This window comes from Citrus sinensis, chromosome 5 (genome assembly GCF_022201045.2).
Source record: "Citrus sinensis cultivar Valencia sweet orange chromosome 5, DVS_A1.0, whole genome shotgun sequence".
NCBI lineage: Eukaryota > Viridiplantae > Streptophyta > Magnoliopsida > Sapindales > Rutaceae > Citrus > Citrus sinensis.
This window is the reverse complement of record NC_068560.1, coordinates 8671026-8683385: the sequence shown is the minus strand read 5'-3', so window position 1 is coordinate 8683385 and position 12360 is coordinate 8671026. Positions and strand designations below refer to the sequence as shown.

The 12360-nt window shown below is 49.7% G+C and overlaps 1 protein-coding gene across 1 annotated transcript; it reads left to right on the top strand.

The window, feature by feature from the left end:
* The first annotated feature begins 230 nt into the window (after positions 1-230).
* LOC127902229 (uncharacterized) lies at positions 231-2282 on the top strand. The gene is made up of 2 exons (XM_052441060.1): positions 231-810; positions 1165-2282. The coding sequence occupies exons 1-2, from the start codon at positions 231-233 to the stop codon at positions 2280-2282; spliced, it is 1698 nt and encodes a 565-aa protein (XP_052297020.1).
* Positions 2283-12360: the final 10078 nt, after the last annotated feature.

Here is a 12360-nt window from a genome sequence, read left to right as displayed (position 1 = left end):
TAAGGAAACCCAAAATCTTCAAACACGAACTCGTCATTTTCTCCATTCTTGTCTCTCCGGCGAATGAACCTCGGCGCCAAAGCTGTCATCCCTGTCTCTCTCTGACCGAGTCCCTGCTTCAGGTATTTCTTCTATATTTTTTCGGTATTGGTTAGTTGTAGGTAATTTCCTTTCTCTCTGCTTTGCTTGAGGTTGTAGTTGGCGGTGGTGTTTTGGTTAGAACTTAGGATATGTCGAAGGGTAAGGAGAAGGTCGTTGAGGTTGGTGACGACGAACTAGGTTTTTTGCCTAGTCTGCCCGCTGATTTTGCTTTTGATCCCGGGATCCCCTTAGAGCCCATTAGGTCTAGTGTTGGTACTAGCGCTAGGAGGATGTCTCCCCAAACAACCTCCTCAAGCGACAGTAGCGATGAAGAAGGATCTTCTGGATCGGAGAACACCTTGAGTGAGGGTCAAGGGGATGATTCTAGTGAGGCGTCCCCATCAGGAGCATCACGACCAGAAGAACGGGGTACAGTAGGGGGTAGAGCCTTGTCGCGTGATTATGCCATTGATTACATGTCGTGTACGACCACGTTCGACGAGCTCGATGACCTCCGACTTAGGTATAGTATTCCTGGTGAGATACCTCTTAGGATCCCAAGAAAGAAGGATACACCTAGCCGGCCTCCCAGGGGATACGTTACCCTGTATCTGGAGAGCTTTAAGTATGGGCTGAGGTGTCCCTTGCAGCCTTACTTTGCCCGGATACTTAACGGGCTAAATCTGGCTCCTGGTCAGCTGAACCCCAACGGGTGGAGAGTGCTCTCTGGTCTGTTCATATTGTGGGACAGATGTTGCCAAAGCGAGCCCACGGTTGATGAGGTGAAGCACCTGTACCAGCTGAAGAGCAGCCCTAAAGATGCCGGCTGGTACTACTTCCAATCTGGTACCAAGAGCAGGAAACCCATAACTGATCTTCCAACTGGTGGTGGTGGGACTTGGAAGAGGAAATTCTTTTTTGCTGGGGGTCCCTGGGGTCAAGTTGCACAAATAGACGGGAAGGATTGTCGCGTCCCACCCCGTTTCACGGTCCCAGGTTGCCTGCTCGCTTTAGATGTCTTGTATCCATAATTGTTCCTGCTGTATTGGTTTGTCTCTAACCAAGTGTCTGTTTGTGCTGTAGTTTCCTGGGGTGTTCACTTCCCGCTCCGACCTAGTCTGCTTAAACGGGTCGAGGCTGTATTGGCCAATTCCTGCTCGAGCCGAGAACTGCTATCTACATACAACTTCCTCGAGTCTCGGTTGATACTTCCTGGCCATAAGATGGAGGACGCAGTGATTGGAGCTCTGACCAGGAAACGCTCTCGGCCTCCAACAACCGATAGGGACCAGGACAAAGATGCTCCCGCTGCGAAGCGAAAGAACATCGTGCAGCAGGTTCCTCCCTTGCAGGCTCTCCCTCCTGCCTCTGCTAAAGTCGGGGAATCCAGTAGAGCGGCCACTGATCCTGCTTCCTCTTCTCCACCTGTTGTGCCTCGGTCTCGCTTACCCGACAGCCGACCAGAACACTTGGTTCCCTATCTCAATGAGTTGTCTAAACTCGTGAGCAAGAAGGACCTGGAGGGCTTTGACGGTTGTACCCTGGGCGAGCTGGTGGGAGCCATGCAGTACAGTGCTTTCCATCTCAGCTGCATGGCCACCTACTATAAGGCCAAGGTTGGCCGTTACGACAGGAAGATGAGGGAGGACATTCAATCGGCGACGACCAGAGCTGACGTTGCCGAGAAAAAGGCGGGGGAGCTAAACGTTGAGAACCTCAAGCTGATAGAGCAAGAGTCCCTTGCTCAAGCAAAAGCCATTACCCTCGAGGAGGAGCTGACCAAGGTTAAGGAGGATCTCCAAGGGCAGAGGGCTATGTATGAGGCTCAGCTCGAATCTCTCCGCGATTCCCACCGAGCTCATGTAGAGAACTTGGAGAGGGAGGCCGACAACCAGTACGACCAGGGACTTCGGCATTCGTATCGTTGTATCATGGCCGTCCTCGGGAAGCAACACCCTGACCTGAAGATGGATGACCTTGCAGCTGGTGTTGCTCAACATATGGACGAGGAGGCGGCCAAGGAAGATGCCGAGGGGTTAGAGCCGATCGTGATTGAGGAGGGTAACTCTCCTCCTCGTGCAGTCCCTGCTGATGTTGGCGAGGGGAGCACCCCCCCGGACGCAACTGGTGATACCCCTCCCGCACCCGAGGAGGTCCAGCCAACCGATGCTGCTCGGCTCACTGATCCACCATCTTTTTGATATATTTCTTCTTGTATTGTAATGAACAACGTTTATGAAATTTATCCCCTCTGTTAGCCATTAATAAAAATGTTGTTGATTACTATCTCGTGTCGTACTCATGAATTAATTTTCGTCTGAAACGCTGATCGATTCTGTCTCGCCGTAAGACAGGCTTTGAGACTTGGTGAGGCCTTTGCGTGCCGTAGAAAACTTTCCGAATGCTTCGGAGTCTGCTCGCCTTCTCGCGAACGAGCAGATCCTGGCATGCTGGGCTTTTGTCTGGCCCTAAGACAGACTTTGAGACTTTGTCGAGCCTTCGCATGCCTTGGGAATCTTCTTCAAACGATTTGGATTCTGCTGCCTTCTCGTGGCCGAGCAGATCCTGGCATGCTTGGCTTCTGTCTCGCCATAAGACAGGCTTTGAGACTTGGCGAGCCTTTGCATGCCTCGGGATTTTCTTCAAACTATTTGGATTCTGCTGCCTTCTCGTGGCCGAGCAGATCCTGGCATGCTTGGCTTTTGTCTCGCCATGAGACAGGCTCTGAGACTTGGCGAGCCTTTGCATGCCTTAGGATTTTCTTCAAACGATTTGGATTCTGCTGCCTTCTCGTGGCCGAGCAGATCCTGGCGTGCTTGGCTTCTGTCTCGCCATAAGATAGGCTCTGAGACTTGGCGAGCCTTTGCATGCCTTAGGATTTTCTTCAAACGATTTGGATTCTGCTGCCTTCTCGTGGCCGAGCAGATCCTGGCGTGCTTGGCTTCTGTCTCGCCATAAGATAGGCTCTGAGACTTGGCGAGCCTTTGCATGCCTCAGGATTTTCTTCAAACGATTTGGATTCTGCTGCCTTCTCGTGGCCGCGCAGACCCTGGCATGCTTGGCTTCTGTCTCGCCATAAGACAGGCTCTGAGACTTGGCGAGCCTTTGCATGCCTCAGGATTTTCTTCAAACGATTTGGATTCTGCTGCCTTCTCGTGGCCGAGCAGATCCTGGCATGCTTGGCTTCTGTCTCGCCATAAGACAGGCTCTGAGACTTGGCGAGCCTTTGCATGCCTTAGGATTTTTTTCGGTTTCAAGCGAATAAAATTCGTCGACGTTACATTAATGGCAGGATTTGACTTACATGAAATTGTTCGGACATAAAACATAAAAATAAAAGATAGACAGCATGAGCAGAAATTGCTTTAAAATGTGAGCAAGTCTTACTGGAAGTATTTTCGGAGGTGTGCTGCGTTCCATGGGCGTTTCACTTCGTGGCCGTCCGCGCGAACCAGCTTGTAAGCTCCGGGCCCCGCTATCTGCTTGACTCTATACGGCCCTTCCCAATTCGGTCCCAGCACTCCTTGAGTCGAATCTTTGGTGCTCTGATTCACTCTTCTCAGTACCCAGTCTCCGACCCTGAATTGCCGTATGTTCACCTTCTGGTTATAATACCGAGCAACCCTCTGTTGGTAAGTGACTGATCGCTCGGCTGCTTGTTCCCTCCTCTCCATTAGCAGATCAAGATTCAAACATATCTGCTCGTCGTTCTCCTGTTCATTGAAATGATCTGTCCGGTGTGTGGTCGTTCCTACCTCAGCTGGCACGACCGCTTCATGTCCGAAAGCCAAAGCGAACGGTGTCTCCCCCGTTGCGGTTTTGTGGGTTGTTCTGTATGCCCATAGCACACCTGACAGCTCGTCAACCCACGCACCCTTTTTTGCTCCGAGCCTGGTTTTCAGAAGCCTCTTGACTGTCTTGTTGGCCGCTTCTACTTGTCCATTCGATTGGGGGTGAGCAGGCGAGCAATACTTCAGCTCTATCCCGAGGTTCTGGCAGAAATCCCTGAAGCTGTGATTATCGAACTGCCTGCCATTATCCGTTACCAAGGCATATGGGATCCCGTATCGACAGACCAGGTTTCTCCACACGAAGTCTGTTGTTTTCTTCTCTGTGATCCTGCTAAGGGCTTCTACCTCTATCCACTTCGTGAAGTAATCTATAGCGACTATTGCATGTGTTGCTGCTCCTCGTCCCTTTGGCAATGGGCCGATCAGATCAATTCCCCATTGAGCGAATGGCCAAGGGGAGGCCATGGAGGTGAGCTTCTCTGGTGGTTGGTTAGAGAAATTCGCAAAACTCTGGCAGCTTGCACAGCTCCTGGTCTTCCTTTGCGCATCCTGGTGCATCGTCGGCCAGAAATATCCCTGCCTTAGAACCTTGTGGGCCAGGGACCTCCCGCCAGAATGATTCCCGCAAATTCCTTCATGCACTTCCCTCAGCACGTAATCCGCGTCGTCATCGTCCAAACACCGAAGGAACGGTAATGTATATCCTCGTCGATACAGTACCCCATCGATCATCGTGTATCTCGAGGCCTGAGCTCTAATCTTCCGAGCCCGTAGCTTATCTGGTGGTAAGACCCCGTCTCTAAGGTATGAAACTATCGGGTCCCTCCACGAGCTTTTTTGTTCTATCCGCAACACCCCCAAATTTTGCTCGATACTCGGGCGAGACTTCACTTCTAGGGGGACCGACTTTGGCATTTTTGGGTCGGCGACGGCTGCCATCCTAGCCAAAATGTCTGCTCGACTATTCTGCTCCCTGGGGATTTGTATCACCTCCACTGCTTCGAACTTCCCCATCATCTGCCTGACTATCCTTAGGTATTGTTCCATCTTCTCCTCTCTTGGTTGGAATCTTTCACTGACATGATTCGCAACCAGCTGGGAATCGGTTCTGATCTTAACTCTGTCCGCTTTCACGGCCCTAGCCAATTCCAGCCCTGCTATCAAGGCTTCATATTCTGCCTGGTTATTTGTGGCTGCAAATTCCAACTTTACAGCATAAGAGATCTCCTCCCCCTCTGGGCCTTCCAGGACAATCCCTGCTCCTGAACCCCGCTCTCCTGATGACCCATCCACAGATATCTGCCATACTTGAGTTTCGTCGTTGCCTACATCTGCATCTTGCTGACCCAAGCATACTTCGGGCTCCGCGAACTCAGCTATGAAATCGGCCATTGCCTAGGCCTTTATCGCCGCGCGGGGTTTATAGTCTAAGTCGAATTCGCTCAGCTCTACAGCCCATTTGACGAGCCGACCAGAGGCATCCGGCTTGTGCAGAATTTGACGCAATGGCTGGTTGGTGATTACCGAGACCGGGAATGCTTGAAGGTACGGCCTCAACTTCCGAGCAGCAACCACAAGGGCCAGTGCCCATTTCTCCATCGTTGGGTATTTGGTCTCAGCGTCGAGCAGGGCCTTGCTGGTGTAGTATATCGGATACTGAATTCCTTCTTCCTCTCTCACCAGAACGGAACTGGCGGCCCGATCAGATATCGCCAAATACAGATTCAACTTGTCCCCATCCCTCGGTGTGGACAGTAGCGGAGCTTGCTGCAAGTAATGCTTCAAGTTCCGGAAGGCTTCCTCGCATTCTGGGGTCCATTCCGTTTTCTTTCCCCTCCTTATCACTTGAAAGAATGGCTGACACTTATCTGTAGCCTTGGATATGAATCTGCTCAACGCCGCCAACCTCCCCGTGAGGCTCTGCATCTCCTTCAGGTTTCGAGGAGACGTCATTTGCACAATCGCCTGGATCTTCTCGGGATTTGCTTCAATCCCCCTATGGCTCACCATGAATCCCAGGAATTTTCCGGACTCGACCCCGAAAGCACACTTCTCCGGGTTGAGCTTCATCTTATACTTCCTCAAAAGCTCGAACGTCTCCTGGAGATGTCTGACATGTTCCTTCGGGACTTTGGACTTGGTGATCATGTCGTCCACGTACACCTCCATGGTTTTCCCGATCAAGGGCTTAAAGACTTTATTCACCAGCCTTTGATAGGTGGCCCCAGCATTCTTGAGACCGAATGGCATCACCCTGTAACAGAACAGACCTTGGTTAGTGATGAAAGCCGTGCTCTCCTCATCCGGCTCGTACATGGGGATCTGGTTGTATCCCGAGAATGCGTCCATGAAGCTAAGCAGACCATGTCCAGCCGTTGAATCTACTAGCTGATCGATCTTTGGTAAAGGGAAGCTGTCTTTTGGGCACGCCTTATTGAGGTCTGTGAAATCCACACACATCCTCCACTTGCCGTTCGCCTTCTTTACCAACACCACATTTGATATCCACTCTGGGTAATTGACTTCCCGAATGAACCCTGCTCTCAGAAGCTTCTCCACCTCATCATTTACAGCCTCATACCTCTCCTGGTTGAAGCACCTCCTCTTCTGCCTTACTGCCCGAGCACCTTTCTTTATTGCCAGCCTATGACATGCTACCTCTGGGTCAATCCCTGGCATGTCCTCATGTGTCCAGGCAAACACGTCGGCATGAGCCTGTAAGCATTTCACCAACTCCTGCTTTTGCTCTCCCTCGAGTCTCGACCCGATTCTGATCGTCTTTCCCGGGTTCTCCGGTCCCATGCTTACTGTTTCCAGATCCTCTACGGGTTCTTGTCTGCCAGTCTTGTTTTCCGCTCGGGTATCGAGGGATGTTATCTGCATCGCCTCCCTTGCTGCCGAGGAGTAGCAGCTTCTTGCGATCCTCTGGTCTCCTCGTACCACTCCGACTACCCCATTCACCCGGTACTTCAGAGACAGATAATGGTTGGACAGCACCGCTTTGCTCATCCTTAAAAATGGCCGACCTAGGATCATCTGGTAAGGACCTTCCTCGTCCACTACGACGAAGTCCAGTATCATTGTTCTTTCTGTCGGGGGGCTCCCGATTGTGATAGGCAGTTCGACCACGCCCAGAGGGACCAGCTTCCCTCCTCCGAACCCCTTCAAGGAGGTGTTGGTGTATTCCAACTTCCGGTCGGCTATTCCCATCTCTTCCAAAGTTGATTTAAATAGCACATCAACCGAGCTCCCCGTATCAACCAGTATCCGGTCAAACTTCTTGCTAGCGATCGTAGCCTTGATGACTAAAGCGTCCTCGTGGGGGTATAGAATCCCTTCCTCATCCTCATCCGTCCACATGATTGGCACTTGCCTGACCCTTGCTCGTTTGGCTGCTGGGGTGTTGAAGAGTATCTCTTTACTGGTCATGGCGTATCTGGCATAATTTTTTCTCGATCTGTTCGAATCTCCAGCCAACGTTGGGCCCCCAGCTATCACCCTCGCTGCGGGCGGCTCGCGTCTCAAGATTCCATCACTCTGCTCCCCTTCATCCGTGGTGGCCACCATCGGGAAAGTCCCATCCATAAACTCGTCCAGGTACCGATTTCTCACCAAATCTTCGACCTGGGTCTTGAGATCTCTACACTCTGCTGTGGTATGGCCATGGGTGCCATGGAACTTACAATAACGTCCTCTATCCCTCCTGTTGGGCAGCTTTGTTATTGGTGTGGGGAGGTGCAGCAGCCCTCGACCCTTTATGGCCTCGTACACCTCATCCAGGGGCATCTTCAAGGGAGTGTACCGCCCATAGTCCTGGTTCTGGTCGACCAGATGCACTGCTCTTTCTCTGTTTGCCCCACTGCGAGTTGGGGGCGGTGGGAGTGCTTCTGGTCTGCTCGTCCTGCTACCGTGGGAATGTTGATGAAGATCGCCGGATGCCGAATCATGTCTTCTCCAAGGCTCTCTAGCTGGGGAGCGAGGAGGTGGCGCCCTGCTGCGCTGATACTGTGGCGGCCTCTGATGAGGCTGGTAAGCAATTACCCTACCTCCTGCTCCACTACCGGAGGTCTGGCGGTCCCTCCTCCTGTTCGGTCCATTAGTTGGTAATGCTTTCTTCTCTTTCCTCCCTAACCCTTCCAACTGGTCTGTCTTGATCCGTGCAGCCTTCTCCTCCTCAATCTCGATGTCTCTTTTAGCCTGTTCGTATGCGGCTGCATACGTTTGAATAGCTGGGCTTCTTAAATTGTACCACAGCCTTCCTATCTTCACCCCTTCTTTCAGTCCCCTTAACGCCTGAGGGTGGTTGAAGGCTCCCAAGTCGAGGACAGCCCGATGAAACCTCTTGATGAATTCCCGAAGGGTTTCTTGCTCCCCCTGTTTCATGCTCTTCAGCTCCATCATGTCATCTTCCGGTGACATTGCCCCACTAAACTGCTCTGCGAATTCCTGGCACATCTGCTCGAAGGTTTTTATGCTGCCCCGAGGAAGTTTCCTGTACCATTCTCGTGCACGTCCCTCAAGGGATAGTGGGAACACCCTGCACCTTTGGGATGGAGATAATCCCTGGACCCCCGTTATGTCGTTGAAGCGCTCTATGTGCACCAGCGGGTCAGTTCTTCCCGAGTATCTGAGGTCGGGGAGGCGGAAATCTCTTGGAATAACTGCCCTCATGATCTCTGCTGCGAGCGGTGATTCCCCGTCCAGCATTATCCTCCAACCAGGGGCTCTGTTCCTCCCTTGCATGTCATCAATTATTTGCGCTAGCCTTCGCACTTCCTCCTCCAGCTGTCCTGCGCGACCAGGGTCGCGCGCTGCAGCTTGATCCCGCTCTCGCTCTGCATCATGTAAGTGTTGCCTCAGTTCTGTTTCCTCTGCGTTCACCACCCCGTCGCCCCCGTCACAAGTCTGTCTTACCGGGGACTGCTCTCTTTCTCTATGAAATTCTCCCCGCAGAGGTACGTTGCCTCTCTCACCGCCAAATCTCCCAGCGGTTTGACTTCTCTCCGCACTATCGGTACCTGGTGCCGCTCCACCGCCTCTCACCCTTCCCTCTTGGGTTACCCTTCGCTCGTTCCGCAGCTCATGCAGGATGGTTGTCAAGGTTTCCATCTGCTTTTCCATTCGCTCCATCCGGTCGAACATGACTTTTTCCCGTGCTTCGCTGATCACCTCCCTCAGCGTCACGGAATCGTTAAGCCTTATGTCACCCCCTTGTGCGCTACTTCCTCCTATCTCCATTGACTTTCGCTTACTCCACCCCTCTTCTTGCTATCGACAGAAGCTTTTTGCTCTGCACCTCCCCACAGACGGCGCCAAAATGTTGATGCGAGATTCCGGTTCTCCTCGTTCTACGATCAGGATCTCTGCTCGATCAACTTCGTCACGACCAGGAGGTCTCCTCGCCAGGCTTCTTCCCCGGAGGTCCCTGCGTACACAGATAAGTCAGAGTACGCCGGTTGTTTTCCCGGCGCAAACCCTCCGACGCTCAAGTCAGATATGAAGGTTCGGGAAAAGCTTGCCACAGGTCTTATGGCGTTTTTTTGTGGTTTTTCTCCCCTTTTCTCAAGAATGCCAACCCTTTTACCTTCGTTGGCTACCTTTTTATAGGCTTCCTCTGAATCTCAGTCTTCCGCTCTTTTCGAGACGGTATGGGGCTCCAACTGCTGCGTTATGGGCAAAACATGGGATCTAGCGTGTTACGCCACGGTTCAGGGGAAGCGTGGCTGCCACGGCTCTGTGAGACCTTGCGTGTTACGCCACGGTTCTGGGGAAAGTGTGGCTGTCCTGGCTCCGTGAGATCTTGCGTGTTACGTCGCGGTTCTGGGGAAAGCGTGGCTGTTGTGCCTAGATTCTCGTGCTGGAGAGCACGTCTTGCCAACTGCCGTCGACCGGGTCTCCTCGCCTCTCGATCTCTAGCCGGAATGGCCTCGTGCCTTTTATAGGAATTGGCCTCGCGGACGACAACATCGTGGACGAGCAGGATGTTTCTGCTCCTGTTCTTCCACGCGCCAGGCTTTAACGGAAAACACCGGTTCGCAGAACTCCGCCATCAGATGTCTGCTCGTCGTTCCTGGTCCCTTCGACGCATTTGTCCCAAACAGTATCCCTCCCAAACAGGAAGTATTTTGCACTATTACAAATTCGGCGTTCACCAATAATTTACCAAACTATCAAAGTTGTTGTGAATTTGTCAAACTGTCACATGCTTCACCAACTCCTTTGGCTCCAATTTCCACGATTCCAACCACATGCTTTATCTAAATTTCTAAGGGTTTGTGCCAACTTTTCAAGCTTTGCATGCTTAGCCACATGCATGTGTCAAATTTCCAAGGTCGGTGCCAACTTTGGCCAATTTGTCACCAAGTTTTGTCAACTTTTCAACAATTCTCCACCTCGGCGAAGATTTGTCCAAATCTGAGCCGAGTTACCAATGGATTATCATCCTCAAAGTGGCTGCATCTTTGTGACTGCCTACATACCCAAAATTTGGGATCAAGCCAACAGTAGTTCAAAATTCCCGAAGGACATAACTTAACACAATCGAAGGATTTGAATTAGTTTCAAACAATGTTGAAACTTAACTCCAGAAATCACCTTTGTCAACATATCTGATGGGTTATCCTTGGTATTGATCTTTTAACAACACATCACCACCCTCGATAATCTCCCTCACATAATGATATTTCACATCTATGTGCTTCGTCCGAACGTGATATGTTTGATTCTTCGCAAGGAATATCACACTTTGGTTATCATAAAAGACCGTAATGTTCTTTTGGATTACTCCCAAATCACCTAACAAGCCTTTCAACTAAATATCTTCCTTTATAGCTTCAGTTGCTGCCATGTACTCTGCTTCCGTAGTGGACAAAGCAATTATCGATTGTAGAATCGACCTCCAGCTAACCGGTCCTCCACCCAATGTGAATACGTAGCCCGTTGTTGATCTTCGCTTGTCAAGGTCTTCAACGAAATCAGAATCACAATATCCAACACATTATTGATCACAATCTTTCTTGAAAAATAACCCAACATCAACTGTCCCATACAAATATCGGAGAATCCACTTTACCGCAAGCCATTGATTTTTACCCGGATTGTGCATGTATCTACTAACCATGCACACTGCTTGAGATATATCGGGCCTTGTGCATACCATAACATACATAAGACTACCTACAACACTAGCATATAGAACACGAGTCATGTAATTGCACTCCTCTTGAGATATAGGACATGAAGAAGAACTTAATTTGAAATGAAGAGCTAAAGGTGTACATACCGGTTTAGTTTTGTCATCCATACCGAATCTTTCTAGCACATTCTTCAAATAAGACTTTTGAGTCAACCATACGCTTCAATTCTTCTTGTCTCTACGAATCTCCATCCCAATTATTCTCTGTGCATCACCCAAGTCTTTCATCTCGAACTCAAAAGCCAGCTGCTTTTTTAATCTTTCGATCTCATCTCTATTCTTCGAAACTATAAGCATATCGTCGACATAGAGTAACAAATAGATGAAAGCTCCATCTAGTAGTCTTCTGAAGTAAACACAATGATCGTGTTCACTTCTGGTGAATTTCTGCCCTTCTATAAATTGATCAAATCTTTTGTACCACTGCCTTGGCGATTGCTTCAGTCTGTACAAAGATTTAATCAATCTACACACATGATTCTCCTTTCCAGCAACTCTGAAACCATAAGGCTGAATCATATAGATTTCTTCCTCTAAATATCCATGTAAGAACGCTGTCTTAACATCCAATTGAGCCAACTCTAACTCATATTCTGCAACTAAGGCAAGTAGGATACAAATGGAAGTATGTTTTACAACTGGAGAGAAAACTTCATTGTAGTCAATACCTTCCTTTTCAGCAAAACCTTTTGTAACGAGTATTATCTTGTATCGAGGAGTTGATTGATTTAGAGATCCTTGTTTTTTGGTGTAGACCAATTTATTGCCAATAGCCATTTTCCCCTTTGGTAACTCCACAAGTTCCCAAGTCTGGTTTTGATGGAGAGATTTCATCTCTTCTTCCATGGCTAACTTCTATTGATCACTTTCACTGCTGCGTAATGCTTCACTGAAAGTGTTGGGGATGTCATCATCAATAACTGGAAGTGCATAGGCTACAACCATATCTTTAGTAAGCCATCCGAGTTTTTTTATCTCTCTTCTTGGCCTCCTTGTTGCTATAAAATTATCATTAACTACATCATCAATTGTTTCTTCATTTTATAGGACATTAGAAGAAACAACTTATTCTTCAACTTTAGGTGTCACCTCCATAGTTGAACCATTCTCTGACATATGGAGTTGCATCAAACTTCACCCATTGCAATACCCCTTTGGTCTTATTCTCCACCTGCTGAGAACTTGAAGCTTTTATCATTGAAACTTCATCAAACGTGGCATCTCTACTACACACAAACTTTTTATTTTCGAGATCCCAAAGCTTGAAGCCCTTTACTCTACCTTTGAATCCCA

Coding starts and splice junctions, on each gene's coding strand:
- LOC127902229 (XM_052441060.1), top strand. CDS start 231: ATGTCGAAGGGTAAGGAGAAGGTCGTTGAGGTTGGTGACGACGAACTA. Junction 811..1,164: donor CGGGTGGAGAGTGCTCTCTG/GTCTGTTCATAT, acceptor TTTGTGCTGTAG/TTTCCTGGGGTGTTCACTTC.